The 18,306-nt window shown below is 46.2% G+C and overlaps 1 protein-coding gene across 1 annotated transcript in view; it reads left to right on the plus strand.

Moving 5' to 3' along the window:
* Nucleotides 1–17,779, plus strand: part of XPO7 (exportin 7) — a 40,249-nt gene extending 22,470 nt beyond the window's left edge. Inside the window, exons 14-28 of the mRNA XM_077262138.1 lie at nucleotides 4–139; nucleotides 689–762; nucleotides 841–921; nucleotides 1,152–1,215; nucleotides 2,191–2,299; nucleotides 7,146–7,252; nucleotides 7,446–7,534; nucleotides 11,786–11,893; nucleotides 13,725–13,807; nucleotides 13,901–14,115; nucleotides 15,803–15,941; nucleotides 16,026–16,186; nucleotides 16,895–16,993; nucleotides 17,078–17,205; nucleotides 17,605–17,779. Coding sequence (XP_077118253.1) covers nucleotides 4–139; nucleotides 689–762; nucleotides 841–921; nucleotides 1,152–1,215; nucleotides 2,191–2,299; nucleotides 7,146–7,252; nucleotides 7,446–7,534; nucleotides 11,786–11,893; nucleotides 13,725–13,807; nucleotides 13,901–14,115; nucleotides 15,803–15,941; nucleotides 16,026–16,186; nucleotides 16,895–16,993; nucleotides 17,078–17,205; nucleotides 17,605–17,698 — 1,687 coding nt within the window. The 3' untranslated portion in view covers nucleotides 17,699–17,779. The remainder of the gene's footprint in view (nucleotides 1–3; nucleotides 140–688; nucleotides 763–840; nucleotides 922–1,151; nucleotides 1,216–2,190; nucleotides 2,300–7,145; nucleotides 7,253–7,445; nucleotides 7,535–11,785; nucleotides 11,894–13,724; nucleotides 13,808–13,900; nucleotides 14,116–15,802; nucleotides 15,942–16,025; nucleotides 16,187–16,894; nucleotides 16,994–17,077; nucleotides 17,206–17,604) is intronic.
* The last annotated feature ends 527 nt before the right edge of the window (nucleotides 17,780–18,306 follow it).

Genomic DNA, 18,306 nt, shown 5'->3' on the forward strand with positions numbered 1-18,306 from the left:
TAGTGTGCTGCAACTGATGAACCTCACGGATTCGCGTCTCGCCCAGGCCGGCAACGAGAAGCTGGAGCTGTCAATGCTGAGCTTCTTTGAGCAATTCAGGAAAATATACATTGGGGATCAAGTTCAAAAGTCATCCAAGGTAAGCGACGAGAGCTTCACGGAGCGTGCGATCCTTATTAGTGATGAGCGAGCGTGCTGGGATAAGGTGTTATCTGAGCATGCTCGGGTGCTAGCCAAGTGTCTTCAGCGTGCTCAAAAAATATGTTCGAGTCCCCGCGTCAGCAAATCTCAGGGCTGTTACACAGTCACAATACATGTGGGGATTACCTAACAAACAGGCGATAGCTGCTGCTGTCGAATAGACATGCAGCCGCAGGGACTCGAACACAATTTTCGAGCAACCGAAGTCACTCGGTTTGCACCCAAGCATGCTCAGATAACACCTTATCCGAGCACATCACTAATCCTTATATATGGAGAAAAAGGCGCCCTGCCATCCTATCGTTGATGGGGTGCAGCTCCCGCCATCCCGATGTGATTGACAGCAGGGAAAAGAAAAACGAATGAGTGTATATATCGGCAATGATGGTGCCGCATTAATAAAAATCATATGGCGACTGTCCGCATTACCAGTAGATTACAGATTAATCTCCTTCATTCTCTAATATGGCGTCATTTTCTCTCACAGCTTTATCGGCGTCTTTCAGACGTTCTGGGTCTGAATGATGAGACCATGGTGCTGAGCATTTTTATTGGTAAAATGTAAGTTCATTTCTAGCTAATCAGGATCTAGTTTTTCACCTGTATAAGAAGAGCGGTAACCCCTGTGTCTCCCCGCAGTATCACCAATCTCAAGTACTGGGGTCGCTGCGAGCCCATCACGTCGAAGACCCTGCAGCTGCTGAACGACCTGTCTATAGGATATCCTTTACTATGTGATATGGGTGTAGGAGGGGATAAGTGACGTGTACTCATGTGGGATCACCTGGGGGGCAGCGACCTGTGACCACAGACGGGTCTGACCTCTGTATCTAGCTCATGTTGGCAGGATTATCCGTACATTATTGATCAGGCTATAGACGTATAGGCCATAGAGGAGGAGGGGAGCATGTCACCCTCTCGGTGCTGTTTGTCCCCTTAACCCCTCGCACATACAGCAGTGTCAGGAAGCTGGTGAAGCTCAGTGCTGTGCAATTCATGCTAAATAACCATACGGTGAGTACGAGGGGCACGTCCATAGGGTCTGCAGGTATCACTGGTGTCAAAAGAGTTAACAAATGATGGTATTCTTGGCGTCAAACGGTTTATGCGGCGTTTAGACGCGATGACTGATCGCACACTGATGGTAACGGGAGTCCTTACAGCTGGAAAATGCGCCATGATGGCGGCCGGCTATCATTGCTTTGGGTCATGTAAATAGTGTCCTGGGGGTAGTCAGCACATGCCTTGGGGGGTACAGTTGGCACATGCCTTGGGGGGTACAGTTGGCACATGTCTTGGTACAGTTGGCACATGCCTTGGTACAGTTGGCACATGCCTTGGGGGGTACAGTTGGCACATGCCTTGGGGGTACAGTTGGCACATGCCTTGGGGGGTACAGTTGGCACATGCCTTGGGGGTACAGTTGGCTCATGCCTTGGGAGGTACAGTCGGCAAATGCCTTGGGGTACAGTTGGCACATGCCTGGGGATACAGTCGGCACATGCCTGGGAGGGGGGGGGAGTACCGTCGGCACATTCCTGGGGGGGTACAGTCGGCACATGCCTGGCGGGGGGGTACAGTCAGCACATATCTGGGGGGATACAGTCGGCACATGCCTGGGGGGGTACAGTCGGCACATGCCTGGGGGGGTACAGTCGGCACATGCCTGGGGGGGGTACAGTCGGCGCATGCCTGGGGGGGTACAGTCGGCACATGCCTGGGGGGTACAGTCGGTACATGCCTAAGGGGGTACAGTAGGCACATGCTTGGGGGGGTACAGTTGGCACGTGTCTGGGGGTTAATATTTTCTGGGGGAGTAATACGATAGTCAGGAAATTGTGAATGATTCCTCTCTCTGATGCCCCCCGGAGGCCGGCTCAGTGGGGGGGGGGGGTGAACTGTATGCTGGACCTGTCACATAATCATAGATGACATGATGCCGTCCTGTCCTCAGCACATTATAACCCCGAGCTGTGCATTGTGTTACAGAGCGAGCACTTTTCCTTCTTGGGAATCAACAGCCAATCGAACTTGTCAGACATGCGCTGCCGGACGACCTTCTACACTGCACTAGGACGCCTCCTCATGGTGGATTTAGGTACTGCCTGGTATTTAAAGGGGACCTAGCGCCTTTTAGAAAAACACAAATGGTGACATGAAATTATAAAAAAAAAATTCCCAAATACATGTAATTAGTAAATCCGATGACTTCCCTTGGTATTACAGCGAAACTGGTTTTACTTTCACTTCATCACAGAGAAGGCGGAATCTGGTGAGATGGTCTACTCTGTGAGATACCAACTGTGAGGGGGGAGCTAATACTACACAGCATCTGAACTGTAGGTGGAGCCTTGTGCTCACATCTGGATAGGATTCAGGGTGAACACATCAATTTTCCTATTGTCTTATTTTTTTCTACCTCCTGCTGCTCCATAATACACAGGAATCCATCTCACTTTGCTTCATGCAGTGATACATCCACGTTAAACAATGACAGATGCACAGATCTGTGTTTCCAAGTTGCTCACAGTCTCCCCCCTTCCCACACACAGTGGTATCTCCCAGCACTGAGGCAGAAAGTCTTTACACAGTTGTCAAGATAGTGAGACAGTGGAGAGCCCTTCTGTCAGCCTCTCTTAAACGGCCGGAACTATTATGGCAATAATGGATTTTTTTTTTAGTTTCCTAATTATATATAGATTTACTTTTACTTTACTCCGAGAGGTGATCGGTCCTTATTAACCCCTTTCTGACATCGGACGTACTATCCCGTCGAGGTGGGGTGGGCCCCCATGACCACGGACGGGATAGTATGTCCAGCGCGATCGGCGGCGCTCACGGGGGGAGCGCGGCCGATCGCGGCCGGGTGTCAGCTGCCTATCGCAGCTGACATCCGGCACTATGTGCCAGGAGCGGTCACGGACCGCTCCCGGCACATTAACCCCCGGCACACCGCGATCAAACATGATCGCGATGTGCCGGCGGTGCAGGGAAGCATCGCGCAGGGAGGGGGCTCCCTGCGGGCTTCCCTGAGCCCCCCGCAGCAACGCGATGTGATCGCGTTGCTGCGAGGGTCTTACCTCCCTCCCTGCCTGCTCCAGACCCGGATCCAAGATGGCCGCGGATCCGGGTCCTGCAGGGAGGGAGGTGGCTTCACAGAAGCCTGCTCAGAGCAGGCACTGTGAAGCAGCCTGCACTTCTCTCAGATCGGTGATCTGTCAGAGTGCTATGCAAACTGTCAGATCACCGATCTGTATTGTCCCCCCCTGGGGCAAAGTAAAAAAGTAAAAAAAAAAATTTCCAAATGTGTAAAAAAAAATAAAAAAAAAATATTCCAAAATAATGAAAAAAAATAAAATATTATTCCCATAAATACATTTCTTTATCTAAATAAAAAAAAACAAACAATAAAAGTACACATATTTAGTATCGCCGCGTCCGTAACGACCCGACCTATAAAACTGGCCCACTAGTTAACCCCTTCAGTAAACACCGTAAGAAAAAAAAAAAAAACGAGGCAAAAAACAATGCTTTATTATCATACCGCCGAACAAAAAGTGGAATAACACGCGATCAAAAAGACAGATATAAATAACCATGGTACCGCTGAAAGCGTCATCTTGTCCCGCAAATAACGAGCCGCCATACAGCATGATCAGCAAAAAAAATAAAAAAGTTATAGTCCTGAGAATAAAGCGATGCAAAAATAATTATTTTTTCCATAAAATAGTTTTTATCGTATAAAAGCGCCAAAACATAAAAAAATGATATAAATGAGGTATCGCTGTAATTGTACTGACCCGAAGAATAAAACTGCTTTATCAATTTTACCAAACGCGGAACAGTATAAACGCCTCCCCAAAAGAAATTCATGAATAGCTGGTTTTTGGTCATTCTGCCTCACAAAAATCAGAATAAAAAGCGATCAAAAAATGTGACGTGCCCAAAAAGTTACCAATAAAAACGTCAACTCGTCCCGCAAAAAACAAGACCTCACATGACTCTGTGGACCAAAATATGGAAAATTTATAGCTCTCAAAATGTGGTAACGCAAAAAATATTTTTTGCAATAAAAAGCGTCTTTCAGTGTGTGACGGCTGCCAATCATAAAAATCCGCTAAAAAACTCGCTATAAAAGTAAATCAAACCCCCCTTCATCACCCCCTTAGTTAGGGAAAAATAAAAAAAATGTATTTATTTCCATTTTCCCATTAGGGTTAGGGTTAGGGCTAGGGTTGGGGCTAGGGTTAAGGCTACAGTTAGGGTTGGGGCTAAAGTTAGGGTTAGGGTTGGGGCTAAAGTTAGGGTTAGGGTTTAGATTACATTTACGGTTGGGAATAGGGTTGGGATTAGGGTTAGGGGTGTGTCAGGGTTAGAGGTGTGGTTAGGGTTACTGTTGGGATTAGGGTTAGGGGTGTGTTTGGATTAGGGTTTCAGTTATAATTGGGGGGTTTCCACTGTTTCGGCACATCAGGGGCTCTCCAAACGCGACATGGCGTCCGATCTCAATTCCAGCCAATTCTGCGTTGAAAAAGTAAAACAGTGCTCCTTCCCTTCCGAGCTCTCCCGTGTGCCCAAACAGGGGTTTACCCCAACATATGGGGTATCAGCGTACTCAGGACAAATAGGACAACAACCTTTGGGGTCCAATTTCTACTGTTACCCCTGGGAAAATACAAAACTGGGGGCTAAAAAATAATTTTTGTGGGAAAAAATTTTTGTTTTATTTTTACGGCTCTGCATTATAAACTTCTGTGAAGCCCTTGGTGGGTCAAAGCACTCACCACACATCTAGATAAGTTCCTTAGGGGGTCTACTTTCCAACATGGTGTCACTTGTGGGGGGTTTCTACTGTTTAGGTACATTAGGGGCTCTGCAAACGCAATGTGACGCCTGCAGACCATTCCATCTAAGTCTGCATTCCAAATGGCGCTCCTTCACTTCCGAGCCCTTCCATGCGTCCAAACGGTGGCTCCCCCCACATATGGGGTATCAGCGCACTCAGGACAAATTGTACAACAACTTTTGGGGTCCAATTTCTCCTGTTGCCCTCGGGAAAATACAAAACTGGGGGCTAAAAAAATAATTTTTGTGGGAAAAAATTTTTGTTTTATTTTTTCGGCTCTGCATTATTAACTTCTGTGAAGCCCTTGGTGGGTCAAAGCGCTCAAAACACATCTAGATAAGTTCCTTAGGGGGTCTACTTTCCAAAATGGTGTCACTTGTGGGGGGTTTCAATGTTTAGGCACATCAGTGGCTCTCCAAACGCAACATGGCGTCCCATCTCAATTCCTGTCAATTTTGCATTGAAAAGTCAAACGGTGCTACTTCCCTTCCGAGCTCTCCCATGCGCCCAAACAGTGGTTTACCCCCACATATGGGGTATCTGCGTACTCAGGACAAATTGTACAACAACTTTTGGGTCCAATTTCTTCTCTTACCCTTGGGAAAATATAAAATTGGGGGTGAAAAGATAATTTTTGTGAAAAAATATGATTTTTTATTTTTACGGTTCTGCATTATAAACTTCTGTGAAGCACTTGGTGGGTCAAAGTGCTCACCACACCTCTAGATAAGTTCCTTAGGGGGTCTACTTTCCAAAATGGTGTCACTTGTGGGGGGTTTCAATGTTTACGCACATCAGGGGCTCTCCAAACGCAACATGACGTCCCATCTCAATTCCTGTCAATTTTGCATTGAAAAGTCAAACGGCGCTCCTTCCCTTCCGAGGTCTCCCATGCGCCCAAACAGTGGTTTATCCCCACATATGGGGTATCAGCGTACTCAGGACAAATTGTACAACAACTTTTGGGGTCCACTTTCTTCTCTTACCCTTGGGAAAATAAAAAATTGGGGGCGAAAAATAATTTTTGTGAAAAAATATGATTTTTTATTTTTACGGTTCTGCATTATAAACTTATGTGAAGCACTTGGTGGGTCAAAGTGCTCACCACAGCTCTAGATAAGTTCCTTAGGGGGTCTACTTTCCAAAATGGTGTCACTTGTGGGGGGTTTCAATGTTTAGGCACATCAGGGGCTCTCCAAACGCAACATGGCGTCCCATCTCAATTCCTGTCAATTTTGCATTGAAAAGTCAAACGGTGCTACTTCCCTTCCGAGCTCTCCCATGCGCCCAAACAGTGGTTTACCCCCACATATGGGGTATCAGCGTACTCAGGACAAATTGTACAACAACTTTTGGGGTCCATTTTCTCCTGTTACCCTTGGTAAAATAAAACAAATTGGAGCTGAAGTAAATTTTTTGTGAAAAAAAGTTAAATGTTCATTTTTATTTAAACATTCCAAAAATTCCTGTGAAGCACCAGAAGGGTTAATAAACTTCTTGAATATGGTTTTGAGCACCTTGAGGGGTGCAGTTTTTAGAATGGTGTCACACTTGGGTATTTTCTATCATATAGACCCCTCAAAATGACTTCAAATGAGATGTGGTCCCTAAAAAAAATGGTGTTGTAAAAATGAGAAATTGCTGGTCAACTTTTAACCCTTATAACTCCCTAACAAAAAAAAATTTTGGTTCCAAAATTGTGCTGATGTAAAGTAGACATGTGGGAAATGTTACTTATTAAGTATTTTGTGTGACATATCTCTGTGATTTAAGGGCATAAAAATTCAAAGTTGGAAAATTGCAAAATTTTCAAAATTTTCGCCAAATTTCCATTTTTTTTGCAAATAAACGCAGGTAATATCAAATAAATTTTACCACTATCATGAAGTACAATATGTCACGAGAAAACAATGTCAGAATTCAAGATCTGTTGAAGCGTTCCAGAGTTATAACCTCATAAAGGGACAGTGGTAAGAATTGTAAAAATTGGCCCGGTCATTAACGTGCAAACCACCCTCGGGGGTGAAGGGGTTAAGCACAAAAGTAAAATCTAGTGGTGGTCAGATGTAATATTTGGTGTTTTTTCTTTCGCTCATAGGAGAGGATGAGGAGCAGTTCTCTCAGTTCATGATGCCTCTCACCGCTGCCTTCGAGTCAATGGCCCAAATGTTCAACACCAATAGCTTCAACGAACAAGAAGCCAAGGTAAGACGTTGCCGCAGTACCAGACTTAAAAAAAAAAGGCATCCATGTCTATCTAATCCTGTGCCTCTCGTTTAGAGGGTTGTACCAATTCTAGCTTCCTGATCACCCTACGGATAAATGATAACTTCCATACTTTATGCATAATCCTTTAAGGATGGAGATTAAGATTTAACTTTGATTTTTGTGTTTTTAGAGGAGTCTGGTTGGATTGGTGAGAGATCTCAGAGGAATCGCCTTTGCGTTCAATGCTAAGAGCAGCTTCATGATGCTATTTGACTGGATGTATCCTAAAATGTTTCTGGACTTGAGCGGATAAATTCAGATCGTACAATCCGGTTCAAGGCGCTGTGGCGTTTGGAGAAATCGTAAAGCTCAACGCATCAAAAATGGTGTTTCTAAATCAAGTAATGGATGAAAATCCTCTGATATAGTGACACATTTATTAAGAGTTTGCGGGCATCTTAATGATTTTGGTACATTTTTTGGACTGCCCCTGTACAGTAGATTTTTGCCATAATTTATGCCACTCTCTGGTGCAAATTATAGTGACTCTGTCAGGATACCGTTGGATCCGTCCCTTTTATCTAAGCCTTAAACACTTTTTTTTTTATTTCCTGAAAGCTTAAATAATTAAAAATGTTGTGCATGTTTACATCACAGAAATATTTTCAACTTCAAAATCCCAGAAAATTTTCAAAAAAGCCTAAAAGGGATTGTCCCACTAACAAAATACATTTTAATCAATAGATCTTGTAATAATAATAAGTTGCACAATTGAATGTGTTAAAGTATAATATTATAAATGTGCCCCTATATACTGTGCAGTTGCTATATCTGACCATGCAGAGCTGCTCCAGTTTATGGTCGGAAAGTGCCACAGCAGGCGTTCACAGCTGCTATTTTCTTGCATGCTTTATCACAGGAGTGAGTGTTTTTTGATGTGACTCCAACTGTCTAAGCTCATTAAAAACCAGATCAGTAACCTATAAGGTCAGCGGCTTCTGGAGGTCTTGCGTCACTGACTTGATGTATGATGAGCTCTCAAGATTGGTGAAGCAGCGGAAACACTCACTCCTGTGATAAGACAGGGAAATGTGTTTTCTCAGAAAGCAGGAGTTGTATGCCTCTGTTGTTTCATCTGTATACTCACTTATCATAAGTGACTTAAGGTACCGTTACACTTAACGATTTACCAACGATCACGACCAGCGATACGACCTGGCCGTGATCGTTGGTAAGTCGTTGTGTGGTCGCTGGAGAGCTGTCACACAGACAGCTCTCCAGCGACCAACGATGCCGAAGTCCCCGGGTAACCAGGGTAAACATCGGGTTACTAAGCGCAGGGCCGTGCTTAGTAACCCGATGTTTACCCTGGTTACCATTGTAAATGTAAAAAAAAAAGAACACTACAAACTTACATTCCGGTGTCTGTCACGTCCCCCGCCGTCAGCTTCCCGCACTGACTGTCAGTGCCGGCTGTAAAGCACAGCACAGCGGTGACATCACCGCTGTGCTCTGCTTTTACTTTACGGCCGGCGCTCACAGTCAGTGCGGGAAGCGGACGCCGGGGGACGTGACAGACACCGGAATGTAAGTATGTAGTGTTTTTTTTTTTTTTTTTACATTTACATTGGTAACCAGGGTAAACATCGGGTTACTAAGCGCGGCCCTGTGCTTAGTAACCCGATATTTACCCTGGTTACCAGTGAAGACATCGCTGGATCGGCGTCACACACGCCGATGCAGCGATGACAGCGGGAGATCAGCGACCAAAAAAAGGTCCTGATCATTCGCAGCGACCAACGATCTCCCAGCAGGGGCCTGATCGTTGGTCGCTGTCACGCATAACGATTTCGTTAACGATATTGTTGGTACGTCACAAAAAGCAACGATAACGAAATCGTTATGTGTGACGGTACCTTTATGCTTCCCTCTTCAGCAGGTGTGGATTAAGGGTAGCCAGGGCCCCGGGCTGTTCAGACTCTGTGGGCCCCCTGGTCATGTGACGGGGTCATGCCACGGGGTCATCATATACCTGAACCAGATTATTCCAGAAAAATAGTTGCTGTGTGAAACTATAACCTGTCAAACGTCCATTGATCTAGTCAATTTACCCTTCAGTTCAGTATATAGTATACAGTGTATAGTGTCAGTGTATAGGTAACACTGACTCACCAGTGACGTCTCTAGGTGAAGTCCTTCATCTTTCATCCAGCACAGACCACCATCATTTCTTCCAGCCAGGACTCGTTTCTGCAGGAAATAACACAGTTATCTCGAGCTCCGCTTGCAGAACACATTACTTAGTTTTTCCCAACTTCTACATTACACCACATGAAGAAAAAGAGGCGACATAGTGTCACTCTACACAGTAACAGGACCGCCCCCCATTTAAAACAGTGTCCTCAAAAAATAAAATAAATACATCACTGCAGTAATAATATCCCTTAATTAGCCCCTATGGTAATAATAATATCCCCCATCCTGGCCCCGTGTATCTCATTCCTGGCTCCAGCCATATGTTCTCCCATCCTGCCCTCATGAGTATCCATCCTGCCCCATATGATCTCCCCATCCTGCCCCATCAGTCTCCATCGTATCCATCCTGCCCCATGATCCTGCACGATCTGTCTCCAATCCTGCCCCATGTCTTTCATTCTGCCCCGTGTCTCCAATCATGCCCCGTATCTACATTCTGCCCATGTCTCCAGTCCTGCCCCCAGTGTGTCCAGCATCTCTGCCCCCAATGTGTCCAGCATCTCTGCCCCCAATGTGTCCAGCATCTCTGCCCCCAATGTGTCCAGCATCTCTGCCCCCAATGTGTCCAGCATCTCTGCCCCCAATGTGTCCAGCATCTCTGCCCCCAATGTGTCCAGCATCTCTGCCCCCAATGTGTCCAGCATCTCTGCCCCCAATGTGTCCAGCATCTCTGCCCCCAATGTGTCCAGCATCTCTGCCCCCAATGTGTCCAGCATCTCTGCCCCCAATGTGTCCAGCATCTCTGCCCCCAATGTGTCCAGCATCTCTGCCCCCAATGTGTCCAGCATCTCTGCCCCCAATGTGTCCAGCATCTCTGCCCCCAGTGTGTCCAGCATCTCTGCCCCCAGTGTGTCCAGCATCTCTGCCCCCAGTGTGTCCAGCATCTCTGCCCCCAGTGTGTCCAGCATCTCTGCTCCCAGTGTGTCCAGCATCTCTGCCCCCAGTGTGTCCAGCATCTCTGCCCCCAGTGTGTCCAGCATCTCTGCCCCCAGTGTGTCCAGCATCTCTGCCCCCAGTGTGTCCAGCATCCGGCCCCAGTGGGTCCAGCATCCGGCCCCCAGTGGGTCCAGCATCCGGCCCCCAGTGGGTCCAGCATCCGGCCCCCAGTGGGTCCAGCATCCGGCCCCCAGTGGGTCCAGCATCCGGCCCCCAGTGGGTCCAGCATCCGGCCCCCAGTGGGTCCAGCATCCGGCCCCCAGTGGGTCCAGCATCCGGCCCCCAGTGGGTCCAGCATCCTGCCCCCAGTGGGTCCAGCATCCTGCCCCCAGTGGGTCCAGCATCCTGCCCCCAGTGGGTCCAGCATCCTGCCCCCAGTGGGTCCAGCATCCTGCCCCCAGTGGGTCCAGCATTCTGCCCCAGTGTGTCCAGCATATTGCCCCAGTGTGTCCACCAATGTGCCCCAGTGTCTGACTCCAGCATATTGCCCCAAGTGTGTCCAGCAATCTGCCCCAGTGTGTCCAGCATTGCCCCCAGTGTGTCCAGCATATTGCCCCCAGACAGTGTCCAGCATTCTGGCCCGGATTACCGTTCGCAAAAAAACCCCAAAAAAATAGTTCTTCTCACCTGACCTGCGCTCCAGCGGCGAAGCTCCCTCCAGCAGCGCAGCTCCCTCCAGCAGCGCAGCTCCCTCCAGCAGCGCGCACTCGCAGGCAATTGACAATGACGTCAGACGCCTGCGACGTGTGCGCTGCGCCTGCGGCCAACTTCAGCTGCCAGCCTTCAATTGGCTGGCGGCTGTTGTTAACTATTGACGTGCGGGCCAGCACGTCAATAGGTGAAACTGCCGCAGCGCCGGTAGGGGCCCGGTGAGCAGATGAGACGGGGCCCGATGCGGGCCCCCTCTCTGCCCACCTGGCCCATACGCCTGTCAGGGCAGTAATGCCCTGATGGCGGCGGGCAATCTGAGCGGTAGCCCAGGGTCCTCCCACACCACTGGGCCCTGGGCTACCGCCCAGATTGACCTGATTATAATCCGCCCCTGCTCTTCAGCCAGGAGCTATGGTATATCCTGACCATAACCTGGAGCACCTCTACGTGGTCAGACACAGCCATTACACAGTACACAGCAGATTTATAAGATTATCTCAGCACAGGAACATTTTGTCATACAGTGAGGGCAGTTTCATCTTGTTGATAGGTTCCCTTTAAATCATCGACTAGAGCACCATTATGACAATTTAAAATGAGTCACAGTCCAGTTTTTAGTCCTGAAGACTCTAGGTGACGTTATTGTTGTGGGCAGCGATGGCTGGGTTATTCCTTAGCCCTCCTCAGATACCCCGCATACATGCCCATCCTGCAGAGAGCGCTAGAACTCTGGTTCCATGACCCGGCCTGCACTACGCCCATCCTCAAGCTCATGGCAGAACTAGTGCACAACAGGTTGGTTCTTTATCTTATATTTATATTGTTTTTTTCCTTACCTATCAATGATATATATTTTCCTTTTCTTCTTTTTATCCACCATCATGTTTTTTCTTTATTGCGCTATTATACCTTTCATGCTGATTACCTCTGCAGAGGTCCAGCCTAGTAGTCACTTGCTAGGTAGGAAGGAAACAGTCTTTGTAGTGCAGTTCTCCCTGGCTCTTTAGCCACATTGTTCACGGAGAGGACGACCCCTTTAAATGTAGTTTACACCACGTGTCAAACTTAGAGTTTTTTTCAACCCACAGAAAGTTAGGGACCACTGATCCAGTAGATATATAGTATAACCCCGCTACTAACCGGGATGAGAAACTACGAGGGGACTAGTAATATTTTCATAGAGGTCATCCAGGACTTTACAATTGAGGACCTAGCTGTATTAGATCAGTGGGGGTCCGAATATAGACACCCCTTTGATCAGCTACTGGTATTACAGCTCGCTACACTGTCTACCGATTCTAGTGACTAGGACTCGGGTGCAGTATCAGCCACGACTAAAGGCAGGAAGCTTTACCCAGTAAACACAAAGATGTGGTGCTGGCTGGGACACCATGGCCCCTTCAAACCACTGATCTGCGCTGGTTGTTGGATGCTGAAGTCCCACCTAGGATTGAGCAAGGAGTTTTGGCAAGAATAGTCTCTAAATACTTTCTTCTACTTAGGGAGCTGACTGTCGCTGATAGCGTCATGTCTGCACATACCCCTCATGAAGGTTGCACCTTCAGAAGGGATTGCACATGTGTCCTTGCAGGTATTTGCAGACGTCTGCACCAGTCACCACCAGATGCCGACATGAGCGGCGACGCACAACACCTTTAGGCCCCCATGTAATGACTTTAAAGGGAACTTGATTGCTGGCTTGGCCCCTCTGTACTGTAATTTGGGGAAACTTGGAAGGCGAAGTGAGGCTTCTTATCATGGGACCCTTCATTGCAGCACATTGGAGAGTGTAACATGTTAATTCTCCCAACTAGGAGTGCAGGGGGAGCAGAGTCCCCATAGAGAGCATAGTCTCTTCATAAAAGCTGCAGCCTGCTCTCATAGTTGGGAGACCTATGATCTGTGGAGCACAGCTCTGTGCACTTGGTGATCTCACTTTAGCATCTTTCTTCTGCTCACTTTAGCATCTTTCTTCTGCTCACTTTAGCATCTTTCTTCTGCTCACTTTAGCACCTGTCTATAGCTCACTTTAGTTTCTTTCTTTAGCATCTTTCTTCTGCTCACTTTAGCATCTTTCTTCTGCTCACTTTAGCACCTGTCTTTAGCTCACTTTAGTTTCTTTAGCATCTTTCTTCTGCTCACTTTAGCATCTTTCTATAGCTCACTTTAGTTTCTTTCTTTAGCATCTTCTACTCACTTTAGCGTCTTTCTTCTGCTCACTTTAGCATCTTTCTTCTGCTCACTTTAGCATCTTTCTTCTGCTCACTTTAGCATCTTTCTTCTGCTCACTTTAGCATCTTTCTTCTGCTCACTTTAGCATCTTTCTTCTGCTCACTTTAGCATCTTTCTTCTGCTCACTTTAGCGTCTTCTGTCACTTTAGCGTCTTCTGTCACTTTAGCGTCTTTCTTCTGCTCACTTTAGAATCTTTCTTCTGCTCACTTTAGCGTCTTTCTTCTGCTCACTTTAGCGTCTTTCTTCTGCTCACTTTAGCATCTTTCTTTAGCTCACTTTAGAATATTTCTTCTCCAAGAAGGCAACAAGATGGAGTAATTAATCCAACTACAAAATGTATTGTCCTTCTGGACATTTCCATCCTGCTCTTACCTTCGGCTTTGTCTTCTGCAGGTCACAGAGGTTACAGTTTGACGTCTCTTCTCCAAATGGCATTCTTCTGTTTCGGGAGACCAGCAAAATGATCACAACTTACGGTGATTTCTCTCGTATCTTTTACCTGTTAGACCCGGTCGTGTTTTCTTTCTCTGCAGGAGATCATGAACACGTGTCTTTGTTTTCACCACCAGGTAACCGGATCCTGACGCTGGGCGAGCTCCCCAAGGAGCAGCTGTATGTTCTGAAGCTGAAGGGAATCTCCATATGTTTCTCGGTGCTAAAAGCTGCTCTCAGCGGCAGCTACGTCAATTTTGGGGTGTTCCGCCTTTACGGTGATGAAGCTCTGGATAACGCTCTTCAGACCTTTGTCAAGTTACTGCTGTCTGTGCCACACAGTGATCTTCTGGTAATTAACCTTTGCAAAATGTAATGATCGGTTGCAGCGCTGACCATCACCTAGCGGAGAATGGAGCCGAGGCAGATAAAGTGCTCAGTCCCGCCTAGAGCACTTACCGACTCATTTGCATATCACCTCTAGAGTGCATCTCTCTGCACCAGATCAGAGTTTTTCGATTCACTTTAGTCCTTATATCCTACATCCACATGTATATGGTTTGCAGTGGGGTGGAATGAGCAGACAGATTTTCTCTAAATGCATATATTTTGTGCAAACACATAATTTTTTAAGTTGATTGTATTGAAAATGTTTGCACTCTGTATTTTTTTTCAAGTGCTCTGTTTTCCTGCACGTTATTGTCTGCAGGATGAGTTAACGGAGTATACAACAGTGAGCTCCTCTGTGCTGATTTATGACCACAGACCACATCAAAGATGAAACAAAAAAAAACAGATGAAAAAGTTAGAAATACTGTTGACAGAACGAGCTGACTGACGGATTATCAGTTAACTCATACTACAGTCAACAATGTGCAGCGATACAAAGAGCCAAAAACAACAACATATTTAATTAAACCCAATTTTTAAAAGGATTTTTATCTCAAATCCATGCATTTAAGTACAGAAACATGTCCCCGAAGGTGTCTATTTTTTAAAGGGAATCTGTCGGTAGGACTAACCCCCCTAAGCGTCTATATGGGCATGCAGGCCATAGAATGTTGAATAAATTGATACGTTGATATATGCGACCTGATATCTTATTCCAGAGAAATCTGTTTTCTGTTTTTTTTTTCCTTAATATGTAATGAGCTGTTAAGATCTATGGGTGGGACATAGATCTCCCTGAGAATCTACCTCCAGGGCTTTTTATAAAGAAAAAGAGGCATTACCAGTGTGAGATCTGAAATGACTGACAGTCTGATCTCATTGCGGAGCTGTGTGTGATTATAACTAGCATAGCACAGTAGAAATTTGTCTCATTACAAACACATCTGCAGTTGTAGTTCTTCTCTCAAAGTGCTGTCAGCTCAGTTGTTCTTCCCTTCCTTCCCACACTGCCTGTCTGAAATGGGATGCTGAAGAAGCAGTAGTTGTAATCAGACACCTCTGCATCTGAGCAGGCAGAAAAGTGAGAGGAGAGCAGACTGCACTGTGAGTGCTACAACTGTAGATGTGTTTGTAATGAGACAAAGTTCTGCTCTGCTGTACTGTGTTAGTTATAATCACACACGGCTCTGCAATGAGCTTAGGAGAGCAGACTGTCAGTAATTTTATATATATATATATATATATATATATATATATATATATATATATATATATATATATATATATATATATATATATATATATATATATATATATATATATATATATATATCTCACACTCGTAATGACCCCTTTTTATTAAAAATAAACCCCCTGGAGGCAGATTCTCGGGGAGATCTATGCCCGGCTCATAGATATTAACAGCTCATTTACATATTAGGAAAAACGTGGATTTCTCGAGAATAAAAGATCGGATTGCAGATATGAAGGTGTCATTTTATTCAGCTTCCTATGACCTGCGTGCCCATATAGACGGCTTAGGATGGTTGATCTTACTGACAGATAACATTTTTTTATAGTTTTTTTTTCACACTATGTGAATTGTCCACAGCTGTGGAGTTGTGACGCGGAGGCTTCCTGTTTTGCAGGATTATCCCAAGCTCAGCCAGTCCTATTACTCGCTTCTGGAGGTGCTGACTCAGGATCACATGTCGTTCATCGCCAGCCTGGAGCCGCACGTCATCATGTACATCCTCTCCTCCATCTCCGAGGGGCTGACTGCTCTGGGTAAGCGGGGGGCCTGGTCACCTTTCCCCGTAGCTCCTCCACCTTGTGTGATGTCCTGATTCATCACGTGTCTTATGCCCACAGACACCATGGTGTGTACGGGGTGCTGCTCCTGCCTGGACCACATCGTCACATACCTCTTTAAACAGCTATCTCGCAGCGGGAAGAAAAGGGGAGCGCCGCCGCCGCAGGAAAGTGAACGCTTCCTACACATAATGCAGCAGCACCCGGAAATGATCCAACAGGTGACCCCTCAGTCGCGAAACCTTCTGGCCACTAAGGGGTTAAATTAGGTTTCCATTTATATATAGTGGTAAATCGGGAAGCATTATTAGATTTCCTACCTGGGTCAAAGCAGATGTGTCGCCCGATTTCACAATATGCAGACGTTCATTATTGCATAAATCTCTCAGACCTGATGTGGCTGGTGTATTTACTTTCAAAATTCAGATCCAAATAGCTATACAATCCTGATTATTAAAATGAGTCAAGCTCTTGCTCTTAACATCAAGAGGGGAGACTTACGAAGGATTACACATGCCATGGATTTGTAAAGTAAGTACACCCGACCCATCAGGTCTGAGATCTATTTAATAATAATAATCTTTATTTTTATATAGCGCTAACATATTCCGCAGCGCTTTACAGGTTGCACACATTATCATCGCTGTCCCTGATAGGGAATTTAGATTGTGAGCCCCATCAGTATGTCTTTGGAATGTGGGAGGAAACCGGAGAACCCGGAGGAAACCCACGCAAACACGGAGAGAACATACAAACTCTTTGCAGTTGTTGTCCTTGGTGGGGTTTGAACCCAGGACTCCAGTGCTGCAAGGCTGCTGTGCTAACCACTGCGCCACCGTGCTGCCCTATTTAATGATGTGTTGTGAAACCTGCTTTTAGCTGTACGAGGACCCCCTTATCGTATGTGTTCCTCTCTCTTACACCCCCAGATGCTTTCCACGGTTCTCAATATCATTATCTTTGAAGACTGTCGAAATCAGTGGTCAATGAGCCGGCCATTGTTAGGGCTGATCCTCCTCAACGAGAAGGTAATAAGTCCGCACCATAATTATATATATTTTTTATTTGGGTCCATTTTCTGCCATTTTTAATGTTTTTGTTTTTGCTGCTAGTATTTCTCGGACCTTCGGAGAAGCATTGTAAGTAGTCAGCCCCCGGAGAAGCAGCAAGCCATGCATCTTTGTTTTGAGAACTTAATGGAAGGAATTGAGGGAAACCTCCTCACAAAAAACAGAGACAGGTAAGTGGCATCATTGGCCAACGTGGTCTCCACCATGGAAATATTTTTTCCCCCAATAAGGAATGGGGGAAAAAAAAAAAAAAAATCAGGTAAGAGAATAGATGGAGATGTACCGTATATATCTCTAACTTGCCACTAGGGGCGCACTGAGTATTCCAGAATATATCTACTTACAGATTGCCCCCTAGTGGCGGCAACAGGAAGCTACAGTTTTAACCATATTTGTGGATAAAGTGCTTTATACTGAAGACATGGGACCTTAGGTCGTTTGTGGTATTGCAGCTCAGCTCTATTCTCCTGCATACCAGACACAACCCACGGACAGGTGTGGAGCCCAGCAGCCATGTTTTAATGTTGTAGATACATAGGAGTGAGCCCTGACTTTTCTCCCTTTCGCAGGTTTACGCAGAACCTCTCCGCCTTCCGACGAGAAGTCAACGACTCCATGAAAAACTCAACCTGCGGCCCCAACAGTAATGAAATGATGAGCTGACCTCTCCCCACAGCTCCAGCCATCCTTCTCCCCACCATCTTCCTTCCCCTTGTACAAAAAAAAAATCCTCTCCCCCCTGCACATTTTTTTGGTAATGTTTTGAATTCTTTCTACGGACAGGGGGATATAAATATGGCGAGTGGATCTCTGCCTCCTGCCCCCTCTTTCCACAGAGTGGAGGTGGTCGGGGCGCTGATATGATGAGCGAATGATAGTCACGCCTGTTCACCTGGACTTGAGCCCCCCCTATTGATAAATTACAAATATATAAATATATATATATATTATATGTATGTATGCGTCATTTGGAGTGACAAGTAAAATCACCTACCCCACAGATTCCCCTGCCCCTTCCCCTCAGCGTGGATGAACGGAGGAGTGGCAGAGCATTGCGTTGTTGGAGTGAAGCTCTGCAGAGACTGCACTTAAAAGGGTGGACAGGTTTTGCAAGGACATTTTGTAATAAACGCTCCTGTATACTGAGGGACGCAGCCCTCTCTGCTCTTATTTTGACTGTGGGGTTGAATGATTGGCAGCAGAACCAGCTCTCGTCTCTCTCGTTGGGTCTGCGGCGCCACCTGGATGCAACCAGAGAGAATGCAGCCCAC

The sequence above is a fragment of the Ranitomeya variabilis genome, chromosome 5, assembly GCF_051348905.1.
Source record: "Ranitomeya variabilis isolate aRanVar5 chromosome 5, aRanVar5.hap1, whole genome shotgun sequence".
Lineage (NCBI taxonomy): Eukaryota > Metazoa > Chordata > Amphibia > Anura > Dendrobatidae > Ranitomeya > Ranitomeya variabilis.